Source organism: Sebastes fasciatus, chromosome 9 (genome assembly GCF_043250625.1).
Source record: "Sebastes fasciatus isolate fSebFas1 chromosome 9, fSebFas1.pri, whole genome shotgun sequence".
NCBI classification, from domain to species: Eukaryota; Metazoa; Chordata; class Actinopteri; order Perciformes; family Sebastidae; genus Sebastes; species Sebastes fasciatus.
Window position 1 is genome coordinate 17,421,323 of NC_133803.1, and position 15,191 is coordinate 17,436,513.

At 39.6% G+C, this 15,191-nt stretch overlaps 1 protein-coding gene across 1 annotated transcript; it reads right to left on the minus strand.

Moving 5' to 3' along the window:
* Positions 1–592: 592 nt before the first annotated feature.
* Positions 593–14,042, minus strand: LOC141774044 (FERM domain-containing protein 6). The gene is made up of 14 exons (XM_074646350.1): positions 13,853–14,042; positions 8,446–8,639; positions 8,209–8,299; positions 6,763–6,842; positions 6,479–6,555; positions 6,165–6,360; positions 5,335–5,490; positions 4,754–4,819; positions 4,220–4,288; positions 3,936–4,110; positions 3,253–3,537; positions 2,257–2,388; positions 2,070–2,140; positions 593–1,978 (listed from the first exon to the last, which is right to left on the minus strand). Exons 2-14 carry the CDS (start codon positions 8,521–8,523, stop codon positions 1,688–1,690), a joined length of 1,767 nt encoding a protein of 588 aa, XP_074502451.1. The 5' UTR covers positions 8,524–8,639; positions 13,853–14,042; the 3' UTR covers positions 593–1,687.
* Between the last annotated feature and the right edge of the window lie 1,149 nt (positions 14,043–15,191).

Consider the following 15,191-nt stretch of genomic DNA (forward strand, 5'->3'; position numbering starts at 1 on the left):
TGTTAACGTGTGAAAAATTAACGCGTTAATGTGTTGACCATACGTTAACAACGCGTTAACGTATGGTCAACATGTTGGTAACGTGTGAAAAATTGACGTGTTAATGTACATTAACACGTTGACAACACGTTAACGTGTAAACAACGTGTAAGCAAACGCATTGTCAACGTTTTAAAAGTCATATATTTGAACTGAGTGGCGAGTTGACCAAACTGTGTTTCTGAAAACATTTGAGGCGAGAAATATGACATCCAGTTGCTGAATCCGTCGTCATTTTAGATCGACAATGGTTCATTTAAACGTTTTTCAGGAATTTCCAGAGGGTGAGTCGCCTCTCGCAATGGTTTATGGGATGAGTAGTTCCTTCACAATAATTATGTACACAGTCTTGTACCTTTGCCTTCTTTCCAACGGGTTTTGGATTGTTTCCATTCTTAAAACTATTTATATAAGGATTTGAAACGTCAATGGAGTAATAGTGGGCGGTGTTTTAACGCAAATTGAAAATATGCCCATTAAGTGCATATCAAATTTATGCATAAAATTAACATTAAACTTAAACAGTACAAAAAAGTTTAGACACTAGGTTTCATTTAGTGGCAATAAGAAAATTTATTTTCACTATCATAAAATAAAAAAAACATTGCTTTAGATAAAAATGCATTTTTCAGTATTATGAATTAACACTGACATTTGTTCATACATTATTGGCATTGAGAAAAAGATTCTCTGTTTAATGACTTACAATCTTTCCAAGTGAGTTTGTGTTGGCTAATGACATCGGTTCTTTTGCACACCAATTATCATCTACAAAACAGTGAAAATAATGTCTGAGAGAAAAAAATGATACAAAGGCTCTTTGTTTGGGGGGTTACATAATACAAAAATACTGCAGATTCATTATACACAGTTGTTACAGAAATAGTGCTTTACAAAGAATACTTTTCTGTTGTAATTACGACGGTGAGGGGAGTATAGAATAGGGAAGCTTTGGATGAATGCATTACCAGCTGTAAAGAGGTTCAATTTTCCACATCAGCAGCTACATTGCTGTGGCAGACTAATAGGAAAAGCATGACAGAGCACACTATACAAAAATAGAGTATATTATAAAATATGATTTAAAAAAAAACAGGATAAAGGAATACAGGAGCACAAACATTAGCACAGTGGATATTCTCCTCAATAAAACACTAACAAAACGTGTTTACATTAGCAAATAGGCTAATGGCAAGGAAAGTACGTCCCATCTTATGAATGTCCATTACAGCACATGACTGCATGGCCTAGAAATGTCAAAATATCTGTTAACTGTCAAACATTATGCACCCTACATTAACATATTTAGACATTTCAGAAACATTTTAACAGAACTTTATAAAAGACAATAAAATTGATTAGAAATGTTTTTGCTCAGAGAAGTTGATATGTAATAAAATAGTGCAAGTAGTATGTACACAGTATACAACATTAATAAATATGCTCTGTTTACGGATTGAGATGTTGCTGGATTAGAGATCTGTTCTCTAATCCAATGCTTTTTCTGAGAGGAATTAGGGGTCCCGTCATTTTCAATGTCTCTGTAATTTGAGACACACATCCCACGTTGTCATCATCATCATCACAGACGGTAGAAAACACTGAGACATGAATGAAGGAAGGCGCATTTGTGGACATCGTGACGTATTCAAAGTATGAATTCCAGGAACTGCTCATCACCTAACATGTCCAGGGAGAGGCAGTTGGTAGACCTGCGGCCATAGAAGGAAGGTTTGGCTTGGCAGTGCAAAGAGGGGTAATAACTGTGATCAACAGGGCTCTTTGTGTCTGTCGAGGCATCTGGGAGGCCAAAGGTATAGCTGTGGGAGGAATCAGGTGGCAGTGTCGTCCCCAGGGGTGAAGGAGGTGGGAACAGACGCACATCATCTAGACTGTGGCTGTGCCGATCCACGCAAACTTGTGCCCTGGATTTCAGCAACTAGAATAGAGACAGGAGGTAAAGATAAGAGCTGATACAGTACGACAGAGAAATCCAAAAGGAGGCAAAGGAAAGAAGATAGACGACCAACCTGTTGTAACATATCCTTGTTACGTAATTTCCCGAGATCTTCATCACTGTCTGGGTGACATGCTTTGTTTTCTGTAGACCAGAAGATTTTATTGGAGTTTGAGAATACAAACAATTTAGTTTTTTACTAATGGGAACAAATACAATATTGTTTACATGATATCCTGTATCGATCAAATTATTCATACCTGGTGAGCGACTCTCTGAGGAGAGATCTGAACAATCCACTGACACTCCTTGAAGAAGATCAGCCAACTGGAACATCTCATCAGGATCGTCCACAAGAACCTCCTGTGGACTTCCAATATTGGTTTTGACCTCTGGAAAAAAAAAAAGTTTTAGAAATCTGATTATGAAAAATCTGAAACAATCTTTCATCTGCCGTGGCCATATATGTATTTAAGGTCACAATGAAACAAAAAAGAAAAATAACTTTGAACACATCGTGCACTAGAGCTCGAGGTGCTGGCTACTGAAAAAACACAGATATGCATTCAAATATGGAATAGTGACATCACGTTATCTTTATTGAGCGATGTGTTTTGCATAGTGCATAGCCTGAGGGAGCACTGTGTGACATACAGCTGCTATTGTGTCTACCAACTGACTATTTCATTCAATGAAGCATTAGTTTACTCCAAGCAATATGCATTGGGATGGATAAAATGTCCTGCACAAATGTTTCAGTTAGGGCTGTCAATTGATTAAAATATTTAATTTCATGATTGTCCAAAGTTAATCGTGATGAATCACACATTTTCTATCTGTTCAAAAAGTACCTTAAAGGAAAATTTGTCAAGTATTTAATACTCTTATCAACATGGGAGTGGACACATATCCTTGCTTTATGCAAATGTATGTATATATTATTGGAAATCAATTAACAACACAAAACAATGACAAATATTGTCCAGAAACCCTCACAGGTACTGCATTTAGCATAAAACAATATGCTCAAATTATAATAAGGCAAACTGCAGCCCAACAGGCAACAACAGCTGTCAGTGTGTCAGTGTGCTGACTTGACTATGACTTGCCCCAAACTGCATGTGATTATCATAAAGTGGGCATGTCTGTAAAGGGGAGACTCGTGGGTACCCATAGAACCCATTTTCATTAGGGTTAAGGTTAGGGTTTTCATTCACATATCTTGAGGTCAGAGGTCAGTATAAAAATCCTCTCACCTTCCTCTTGCCACCCCTCGTCTTCTATTTGAGCCTTACTGCCTGCATCAAACCCAGAGGTACAGGAGCTGCCACGGCTGGCTGCTGATCTGAAACACTTCTCAGCTCGTCGTTGACCTTCCTCCTCCATGGAGGCCATCTCTGTGGAGATGCTGTGTTGACGGGCGTCAGCTTCAATTCCAGAGCTGCTGGTGGAGTGTCGGGACAGCCCAGGGCTGCTCTCACTGCCTGGGGGGTCCAAGTCCAGGTCATCACTGATGTATGACTCTCTGTAACGCTTTTTATCTAAAATGAAGAAAAGAGCATAAACTAGTAGTACTGAATATATACCAAGGACACTAGTTGTCTTCACTAAACTGGAAACAGCCAGAAGCTGCTTAAAAATGCTGGAAATAATGTTGGTAACCCTTAAAAGGTTGCTGGTCAATAAAAAACTCACAGCTTATTCATTTAGACTACTATTAAGCTTGTCCCATAAAGATCAATTTGAACAGCTACTGTGCTACAAACGTGATTATTGAACAGGAACCCGTTTGATTTCTTTGTGTGAGAAAAAGTGACTTTATAAGTTATGCATTTAACTTTCGTTGGCTACAGAAGTGTTCTGCTGAGTACAAGTGGCCCCTAGCCAAACTGCAATTATCCCTGATACTAATCTTGTCCTCGTATTCTCCCTCCCCTACCTTCGCTCTCCTCCAGCTGGCGTAGGTGTCTGAGGGCAGGCTGGAGGCTGAGGTAGAGGCGATGGCTGCTGCTCAGGTGCAGGAGGAGGTGGCGAGAGCGGAACGATGACCCGGTGTAGTAAACCAGCTTCCTTGCTGATGGCAAGCCATCTGGCTGGATCTCGAATTTCTTACCCTGAATGGGACAACATATTATACATAGTGTACATAGCTAATGCCCATTAAATAATAACAGCATTCCACCTAATCGCTACAGAGAATGGAAATGAGCAGTTGGTGCTTACCAGGAAGGTGAGACGTCCCACATTTGACCAGGGGAAGTCGTACAGCAGCTGTCGCATGTTGTCCACCTCCTATGAATACAAAACACACACCTAATTAAAAGAAACGGCTTAAATCTTTGTGAGCTTTCGTGTCTGGATGTGTAATCTACTGGGATATATTTTTAAAATGAGTGATCAATAATCAATTGTCTTTTTGTTCACAGGAGCCATCTGGACTTGGCGAGGAGGCCAAGGGCTTCTCGAGGTATCTCACGGTCTGTTGGATCTTTAATCAGCCAGGCCTGGAGCCCTAATCCCCCCCAGATGGCCCCTGATGGACAGATCAAACAACTGACGTGCCTGGCAGACGGCTCCTATCTCCCGATGCACTGCTGTTGGTGGCGATCCCACACATTCTTCACGCGTCTAGTCAGAGGTTTTATAGGGCTACAGATACAAAGACTGAATCTTTGAGCAAACGCAGATTCACTCTTATATACGCATGTGCTGACGCATATTCCTATGCATCAGTAACACACTCACACATGCACGTACCTGATAAACCTGCATTCCTCGCAGGGTCAGACCGAGCAACGCCGTTCCTCTCTCTTCCTTTTTGTCCTGGACAAATGAATGATGAGATGTCAGAGAGGCATGTGAGCAGTTCAGATAAGACAGCTATTCCAACGGTTGAGCCCCTCTCCTACTTCACAGGGAAACACTGGGCTAACTACTAATTAAAAGTGATAGCACATTACGTAATGGATGGGCCAGCCTTCAAAATATCACTCAGTAGATGAGCGATCTTGGAATGGCGAGGACAATAAACTGGATTAGATGGAAGGTTACGTAACTGATGCATAATAAATTTGTCCGGCACAGCTCAAATGAAGCCAAACTAACTGTATTTGTGTTGGAAAAGACAGTGCTTCAGTCAGAGGGAAGGAATACGTCTGGAATGGCCGTAGATTAAAATGTGCTGAAAACAAATTCCACTACCCACCAGCCTAAATAATCATTTCTTATTTCAATGATATAAATCAATCATGCAAATAAACACACCCCGCAGTATGGTGCGTGCCAGAAAAACTCAACTCAAGCCACTCCATTTATGATACTGAAAATTGACTAATGACCTTTTGCAGTCTGTAAAACGTGACAGGTACATCCTCAAGTCGACATGACTCCCTGATGAAGAGCAGCATGGCATCACGAGTAGACATGCCCCACAGCTCCTGATGCACCTTGGGCCCATGGCAGAGGAGATAGTTTACTCCACGCTTAGCTACAATCTACAGAAGGAAGAAGGGACAGACATGAATTAGGACCTCAAAATATAAAACATTAAAATCAGGGCTGGCAACGTTAATGTGATAACGCGTTAACGCAAAATCATTTTAACGCAACAATTTCTTTAACGCAATCGATTTTTCGGAGGTTAGAGCTAGAGTGAAGAGCACCATATGAAATTTAAAACCCTAAGGAATCCATTGGTACCAACCATGTTATACTACAGTAGCTTTCGGTCTGTGAAATCTTGCAGATGCCGTTAGGAGCACCGGAGGACACAGAGGCACATGATTTTTTTCAGGTTACCTGTTTCATGTACTACTGTCACGATATAGCGACTGTTTTATAAAAATAACTTTTCTTAAATCATATTTGCTCCAATCTCGCCTACTTCAGCTTTAATTGATTTCCAATTATAAATATATAGATACGTTTGCAAAAAGCAAGCATATTTGCCAACTCCCATGGTGATAAGAGTATTAAATACTTGACAAATTTCCCTTTAAGGTACATTCTGAACAGAAAAAAATTGTGATTAATCGTGATTAAATATTTTAATTGATTGACAGCCCTAATTAAAATCTCTTAGCGACAAATTTATTTCAATTTTAAACTGAACGTCAAGTTAGATTCAAAGTTGTTTTTTCAAATGCTGCTGTCACATGGTAACACCTACCCAAGGGGGAAAGTACTCCTTGGGTTCAAAGTAAGGAGTGACCTCCATATCCTCCCTGGGCAGCGGGTGGTCACCGAGGTCAGCCTGCAAGGCGTAACCTGCCAGCTGGAAGTACACCTCCTCCTGCTGACGGCATTCAGAGCGAAGCACCCGCTCCCGCAAGTCAGAGTAGTATAGATGCCGTGCCTTGCGTTCACTGGTACCGCACACCAAAAGAAAAAAAAAAGTAGTCAGAAAGGAGGACAAAGATGGATGAAAAACAAGCAAGCTTGTCCAGTAGTGAAGAAGATGCATATATATATAGAAGGACATACCAAATGAGTCTACCGTTTTCTATGTAGTACTGCACTTTGAGGAAGAGCACTAGAGGCAAAGGTCTCTTCTGTAATCCCTGTAAGCAGAAAGAGACATGTATGTTAGAAGGCCTGTGTGCATCTTTTTGTCATGCAAAATGAAAAAGTTGGGGCATGTAGGCCACTGAGCTGCGCCTCCCAATTAACTGACACGTAGGAATAGTTTGGAGAGTGGGTCAGCAACAGCAACATGCTCCTAATTTACTCTATCAAAACCTTCTACTCTTCGCAACAGGCTGCCTTACCTTAACTGAATCTTGCCTCCAGTCCTTAGGAAAGTACTTAGTCAGTTTCTCCTCCATGTCTAAAAATATGTACTCATTGTCTGGGATGGAGAAAGACAATCGGGAAACAAGCAGACAGTTAGCAGGCAAACAAAACAATAATGTAACCAAGCGTGAAATGTGGCCAACAATGGGATTCATTTGGGTTAAAGAAAAAAAAGCCCTTGTTCTTCCTTTTGTGAATGAGGCTACTAGGAAGCTAATGACAACAATGCTAATGTTAATGTATCCGTTTTATAATTTCAATGGTAGCATGGCAGCTGGGGCTACACACAACAAACATCCGTCTGAGAATAACTAATAATCAATGTTGAATAATGAATAATGTTGTTGTTGGATTTATACATTACACTGCTTTTAACATTCTGTAAATATGTTAAGGAATGGGTAGATGCATTCAACATAGCACAGCTTTTATCTTGATGTCTAGCTTTTCATCTGTCCTGCAATCTCCTGAATCCCCCTTTACAAATGTTAACGTTGTTTTATCAAACACAAATTGGATTCCGTTTCAGTAGGGGGGCTAAAAAGCTGTTTGCAACCTGTGCTGAGAATGAGGATGTTGTATGACTCTCAGCCCGGTCCTACGAGTCATGACATTTCTATTTAATCCACCTTATCTCTTTTGTTCAACTTTTGTGTAGCCAAATCATGCTGTTTCACAATGCGTTCCTTTAACCATCCATCTCTCCTTTCAGCCCGTTCCTGCTCTGACTCATCGCGACTCCTTCACCCCTCATCCTTCACCGAAGTCTTTGAGTAAGAGTTGAGTAAGGTGGCCTGTGTCATGACGAGTCCCCCTACCTCTTTTTCCCCTCCACTCCCACCCTCCTCTTCCCATCATCAAGCCGTCCCTCCCCTCAGTGAAGAGGAGGAATGCAAGGGTGCATTCCAGGCTTAATGAAGTTAATATTGCAGGAATCCAGGCCTAAGTGATCGCTGAACCAACACCACAAAAACAAAAGGCTGCTTGTTCAAGTGGTGAGCCACACAAGATTACCGAGGCATTTCAAATGTATTTGTGAACGAGAACAAGAGAAAGAGAACATAAAAACACTAGGAAACGGAAAGTTCAGAACTTTGCTCGGTGGCTAAAGTGGATTACACCATTCAATTATGCAGACTGGGAGGGCAAAATTAAATGTTTTGGCTTTAGTAAAATAGCTTGTTGGCTGAAAACATTTCCCACAATATTGCACAGAGGCGCCACTAAAAGAGTGGCACTAAGCCCTGCTGTAAATCGTTGTCATGTTTGCTCTCGTTTACAATTTAACTGATTGTTGATTCTGAGATGTGGTACAGAACCTCTATGTGCATGTACTGATCAACAAAACTTCTGCTGTGTATTCTAGTGTGAACAGTCCTTTCAGGTTCAGAGGCAGAGGGGTCAACGAGGAGTGAACTTACCTCTCACCACTGTGAGACTAAAGAAGTGCAGCTCTTTGATTCCAAGAAGCTCCGCCACTCGGTTAAAAACATCCTGCCCTGTGGACTTTGGCTGGAGCAGGTGAAAAGACAAAGAAAGTCAGTATTCAATATTCACAAACTATGTGGTGCAGCCAAAACATTGTAATGAGAAACAGAACCGTTGAGATCTCTCTCTGACAGTCAAAGAGGGCAGCTCGAGACATGTTTAACACCCACCCCGACAGTGACGTCCAGCTGGTCTTTGTTGGGGAGGAGAACACAAATGGTTCGCTCCTGCTTTATCGAGGTGGACATGATGTCTCGTGTATGTCGGTGATAAGTACTCTCTCTGTTCGATTGCCTCAGTCTTCTCTTGCTTCCCTCTATCCTTCACTTGTTATCTGTTCCAGGGCAGTTTGTCCATATTGCAGCTGAAAAGATAGATGACATCAGAGTGAGATAAGCAAAGACATTAAAAAACAAGATCCAACTACAGTTCAGTGTGAACGATGAAGACAGCAGAATGGAATTTAAAAACACATCTAGGCTCGGTTGTGTAATGTGCAACCTTCTGCACTGATATTACATTAACATGCGGTCAATCAGTCAAAGCAAAAACAATCCCATACTCCCATTCTTGGGGTGTAAGAAAATATTGATACACATGAGTATCGCAATACTGTATTGATTCTCCAAAACGCTGTATACATTTTTTATTAACCTCTTCAAAATCTGGCCGCCGTTCTGTCTTCCGGAGGTTGTAGCAGGTTTTAAGGCTAGAGTGAAGGCATTGGCATCATATGAAATTAGTAAAACTAAGGAATCCATTGGTACTAACCCGACTTGCATGTCGGGAAGGAGGCTAAATAACACTGCAAAGTTGCGCTAAATTTTGGCGAGGAAAAACTGGCATGGACATTTTCAAATGAGACCCTTGACCTCTGACCTCAAGATATGTGAATGATAATGGGTTCTATGGGTACCCACAAGTTTTCCCTTTACAGACATGTCCACTTTATGATAATCACATGCAGTTTGGGGCAAAAACCATGCAGAAAAAACGTGTTATTTTCACCTGTTCTAAAATGGTGTATTTTAATATTTCTGCATCTCTAAACAGTCTTCGAATTGCATAAATTGGGTATGACCGGTAAGCTGAGACTTTTGTGGATCCAATGAGTCCAATTGTATTCATGTGTGATGATGTTAGTCCCCATAGTAGTCATTTCACATAGTGAAACTCTGTTTCTGTTTACTCAGATTTTATACGTATGATGGTGTGTCTTTATAGAACTGACAGTTTTCCTAAAATTAGATTTGAAAAAAAAAAAAATCACGAAATATCGCTTTGCTTATAATATCGCAATATATTGAATCATTATCCCTGTATCATGATACGTATCATATCGCCAGATTCTTGCCAATACACAGCCCTAATACTCAGACATAAGTACATGGCTGTCTCCCATTATCCCGCCAAAACCAAGATTAACTCAACGTGTCTCGTCCCTTCTGAGGCCAAATGATTTACCAACACAATAATCTTCCAGAGGGATCATCCAAAAACTGAGTCAAAAACATGACACAAGTTGGTCTTCCTTAAAAAGCATCTTGACCCAATTGAAAAACAGAGATCTAGATGGGCAAATCATATGATCTTATCATACTGTAATGCTAATAATAGTCATTAACTGGAAACAATCTCTATTCCAACAGTAACTGCAGCAACACAAAATTATAAAAAGGAATTGTGTTATTGCAGATTCTGCTTAATGTACCAAAACAAATGGCCATGATGGACGATGACAGTCTACTTGCAACCAAGGCTCCTCTGAAGCTCGCCCCCCCATGCTGACCTGAAGCCCCCACTGGTACGAGGCTCATCTGATTAACGTCTCAGAATCAATTAATCAGGTTAATTACTGCCGCGCGCCTAAACTGATCCCCTTAAATCCTGCACTTGACGATAACCAGTAAAAAAAAAAAAGAGTACAAGGGACACAAAAAACAAATGCTGCTAACTGAAGCAGTCTGCTCTTGTGCCAATCTCCTTCAAGTAAAAGAGTTGAAATTACCAGCATGCTAGAGATTCTTGGACAAAAACGGCTGTTTCTTTGCATCATACTTGTGTCTTTTGAACTCTTCATGAGTCTGGTATTCACATAGAGGAAAAAGATGTTTACATATGTTTAAAAGCACTAGCAATAGGCCTCACTGTTGAGATAAATCATGAAAATATAACAATATAAAAGGTGTTGCCAGTGTAAAAAACAAATTGTGGGAACTACTACTATATGTTCTTGGCTCAGAGAGAGAAACATTTGTTGTACCAAATATGATTTATGGACATGTTCAAACACAGCCTCACTCACATCTGTGTGTCAGAGCAAACAGACATAAAAAACCTGAAATTCCAGTAGCTTGAACACCTGAGCGCTTTATGAGTCAAACTTTATTGTACATTTAGACAAGCAAAAGCAAATGTACAGAAGCTCAACAGGCCCAAGTATATTTCCACACTGACATTAATAAATGAATACTTCTTACAGCATTCTTTTGAATTAAAATCTAATTTGAGTCTTGGAGTGCTTCTTCAATATAATTTATGCTCATTATGAAAGTGTGGTACCTCTGTACACTCTGGTATAACATAATGTGAGCTATACTGCTAAATACACTGTATTATTTTGCTTTTTTTGGTTTGAGATATTAGAAGAAGAGGTTGCAGACATATGTGAGTAATTTATGAGCGATTCATGTGTGAAGCAATGAGAGTGAAAAATAGAAGCAGATTTCTAAGGAGAAAAATAGAAACAGATTTCTAAGGAGGAAAATCGCTTTGTTTAGGAATTTGGACGGGCTTGTGGGTGATTTTTGCATCTGCCTGCTGAAAACTATTTTACTCTACATTATGTATGCAACAATCCAACTTTTTCAGTCCAGATAGCGATATTGATAACTGGGCTTTAGGTATCGGCCGATACCGAGTACTGATCCAATACCAGTGTTAAATTAATAAGCTGTATGCCTCACTGTGTGGAAGTGAAGTGGATCATTCTTTTATGCATGAAGAAACATCAGGCTTGACTTAAACATTGCTTTCCTAACTTTGTTAAACTAAATGTGACATTAAATACGTAGATATACATTTACTGAATTGTTATTTATCATTACAATAATAAATCATACACCAACAACTTTGTAAAAAGAAATCTTCAAAATTAACAGGAATTACAACTCAAGTCTATGATGTGTATTGTATATAAACATAGAACTGAACTGAATAGATTGGCACCATTGTCACAGATATCCAATCCAGCTATTTGAGTCAGTATCGGCTTGATATCTGATCCGGTATCGGTGCATCCTCTATTTTGCAATTCAATTACTAAAATACTTTTGTTTAACAAAGAAATATAAGCCTGTTAGACATCTGAACTATACTTGCAATGTAATGTTTGCCGCCCAATTAGCATTTGATTTGTTTATGTTGAAGACTATTTCCACACTTGACTTAAATGCAATATAAATTCACTTAAGAACTCAGTTGGGAAAAAAGATACAATAGACAATAAGTTTGAATGCACCCTGACATTCAAATAAAAAAACCTTTATCAAATGGAATATATTTACATTATCTTTTTTTTAAAAACAAGTGTATATATTGAGTTTTCAACATATCTCCTCCAATATTTAAAAAAATAAATAAAATAGGGACACACAAACAAGTAAGGTGCACTTAAGAACATTCACTTCAAGGAGCTATCTTATTATACTATGTTTTGACAGGGCAATACATACATTAATAAGTACAAAAGAGAAATAAAGAAAAAAAAGAAACCTGTGTAAATATAAGTAAATCAATAAAAAAAAATAATGTACATAAATTATGATATCAGCAAATATTCATAGCAAACATTGCTCCTCCAGAAACTCCATAAAAGATCTCCATATTTTCTTAAAAGGTAGAGTATTTTCCCTTAAGTAAGTTTAAGTTTTTCAAGAGCAAGAGAGTGTAATAGACCCTAAATGTATTTACGTTATCAATTTGTTATCAATAACACAGAACAAACATGAGTTTACTTAAAAGAATAAGCAGTAAGTAGTTATCAATGCTGCCATATTACTCTGCATCAAAACATGCCTGCATTATTTAAAAGGTCCCATATTGTAAGAAGTGAGATTTTCATGTCTTTCATATCATAAAGCAGGTTAAAGTGATATATAAATACTGTGAAAGTATCAAAACACTCAATCCATGGAGAAATACACACAGCCCGTATTCAGAAACTGTGCGTTTGAAACAAGCCGTTGGGATTTCTCTCCATTTGTGAGGTCACAAATCTACAATATTTAGACCATTTCACAGTTTTAAAACGTAAACATACTAAAATGTGCCCCTGTTTATTTCCTGTTGCGGTGTATGTGAATATATGACATCGGCTGACAGGATGTAAACATGGACCCAAGCCGTTTCCTAGCAATGCACTTCCGTTGAAATGCGCTGAAAACGGAGTGTTTCAAACAGAGCATGAATACAGGTATATTCAGACAGACTACATGAGAAAAATAATGAGTTTTTTTTAACATTAAAGCATGTAAACATGTTCCAGTAGAAACCCAAAATACAAACATGAACCTGAAAATGAGCATGATATGTGCCCTTTAAGTCAAACAGCTGGTGTGAAAAGTACTGAGTAACTAATGAATGAGGTGAGGCTATACTAATCTCAATCAAAACTACACTATAGTCTTCACCTCCATAACAAGTTTACTATAAGCCCAAACAGTGTTGGCAGACATCCCCCCTTGTTGCTGACACAAGGTGAAACCTGGCATCACATGAGAGCAGCCATCTGTATGCCTTAATTCCCCTCCAAGACTGTCATAATCCCTGCTTGGCTGTTGGAAAAAAACATCCCCTGTGCACTGTGCAAGCTCTCTGAAGTGTCAGGGATACCCACACAGCTTGCTAAAATCGTAAAGGAATAAGATAAGAGGAGATAGTAACAATAGTGTGAGCAAGCTTTTCAGATTTAGTGGAGCAGCAGCAGTGTATTTCTTATAGGGTTGACTCAGAGCCCTGACAGGCACATTTAAAAAAGTTATACTACACAAGGTTCAATGATTGATTTAGAGAACCAAACCTTTCTAACATAATAATAACCAACTTCATAATATGCATATTTAATGGTAGAGGATGATGACATATATATATAAACAATTTTCCGAGAAACATTTTTTAATTCCAAGCAATACTTTCCAGTTTAAAAACACATAATCACCAAATGATACCAACCAAATACTTTCAATAAAACAAGTTCATATTAGCAACATGTGCTCAAGCTGAAATCATGATCATTGCTTAAAACCCCTGTATAAATAAAATGGTATTATGTTGTAGGCATAAGCTTTATTCTCCCAACACCAGTTTAGGTAAATGTTGTGCAGGAACATCATAAAGTATTAAGACCAAAGCCAAGGCTGCAGAAGTCTGAGCAACAATCCTGTTTCAAATGCAATCTTTGCTCTTTAAAAATGATGTGAAATTGTTGATGAAAAAGCAACAACCTAACTAACAGCAACAAGTGCATCACTAACTCTGGCTACTCATTTAGCCAGCTATGAAGCAGAAGTTACTTACCATCACATTATAGGAGACAGGAGGGGTTCAAAACTCAGTCGCAGGTCTTCTCAGTACTTGTCCAGACACACAAACTTCTTCTTATCCGAATAAAATCATGACAGAAGTGAGGAGGACACCAGTTTATCCCCTCATCCTCATTGCGTGTTGCAACTTCTACACCGCTTCAACCGCTTCAACCACAGTGAAGTAATGATGTGTCAGTCCCGAACGAACCGGTTCAAAGAGCCGGATCTTTTTCAGTGAACGATAAGAGCCGGTTCGTTTTTCTTTTTCTTTTTTCTTTAATTAATTCAAGGCAGTATGACAGGACGATCCTCTCCGCGGCACTCCATGCAATGACTGATGGTACGTGTCGACAGGGGCGTTTTTCATCGCGAGGGGACGCAACGCTTCCCAACATTAGACACTTGGTGGGCTGCCACTAGACACAAGGCTGTCCCCACCTGATTGGACGAAAGCTTTCGCTCCGTGGGCTGATGCTCCCATCTTTCAAACTGGAAACAGTATGGAGGCTCGTTTGGAAACTTTCTTCTCTTATTTCAAAATAGTTCACCAAAATGTGTTTCTGAAAACATTTGAGGCGAGAAATAAGCTGTGCAGTTGCTAAGTCTGTCTTTATTTTCGATCAACAACTTTTATTTTAAAAGATTGTCAGGGGAGTTTCGAGAGGTGGCGAGTCGCGTCGGACGCCCCTGATTTGCATAAAGTTGACTAGCCCTCAACTTTATGCAAATGAGGAGCGGGCGTCGTGACGCTCCGTTTCTTGAATCGCGACGCCATGCTACCAGAATGCATTGCACGGATGCTTACATAGACAATGAATGGGGAGCGTTGAACGCACGGAGCCTGTGGACACGTACCATGTGACTGAATGTTGTGTTAATGACGTCTGTGCGACCAATCAGGTGATGACAGACAAGGATCATACCATCAAGCAGGGAGGGGCGGGGGTGCGCGGCACGCTGACGGTCTACAGGTACAGAGCAGGAGGGAGAGGAGGAGAGAAAGAGAGAGAGAAGAGTGCGGTGCTCGAATAGCAGACATGATGAGTGACAGTCGGAAACGAAGCAGCATGTAAAATTATGGTATTCTGGAAATTATAAGGTTTATTATAATTATATTGAATAATTTAAGTGATATATGTGAACGCGTACTAATCATAGGTAAAAACAGCGCTAAATTTGGCTGAATTATAAAAAGGCAGAAGTGGTAAAATGAAGAGCCGTTTGGGAGCCGAAAGAGCCGGCTCTTCTTGGTGAGCTGAGCCAAATGATCTGGCTCACTAAAAAGAGACGGAATTCCCATCACTACAGTGAAGCCCTAACGATCGGGCCAT

Excerpts from the sequence above, each read along its gene's own strand:
- LOC141774044 (XM_074646350.1), bottom strand. The coding sequence starts at position 8,523 with ATGTCCACCTCGATAAAGCAGGAGCGAACCATTTGTGTTCTCCTCCCC. Across the intron at positions 4,820-5,334 it reads CGTTTTACAGACTGCAAAAG|GACAAAAAGGAAGAGAGAGG; the intron begins GTCATTAGTCAA and ends TCATTTGTCCAG. Across the intron at positions 1,979-2,069 it reads ACAAGGATATGTTACAACAG|TTGCTGAAATCCAGGGCACA; the intron begins GTTGGTCGTCTA and ends TCTCTATTCTAG.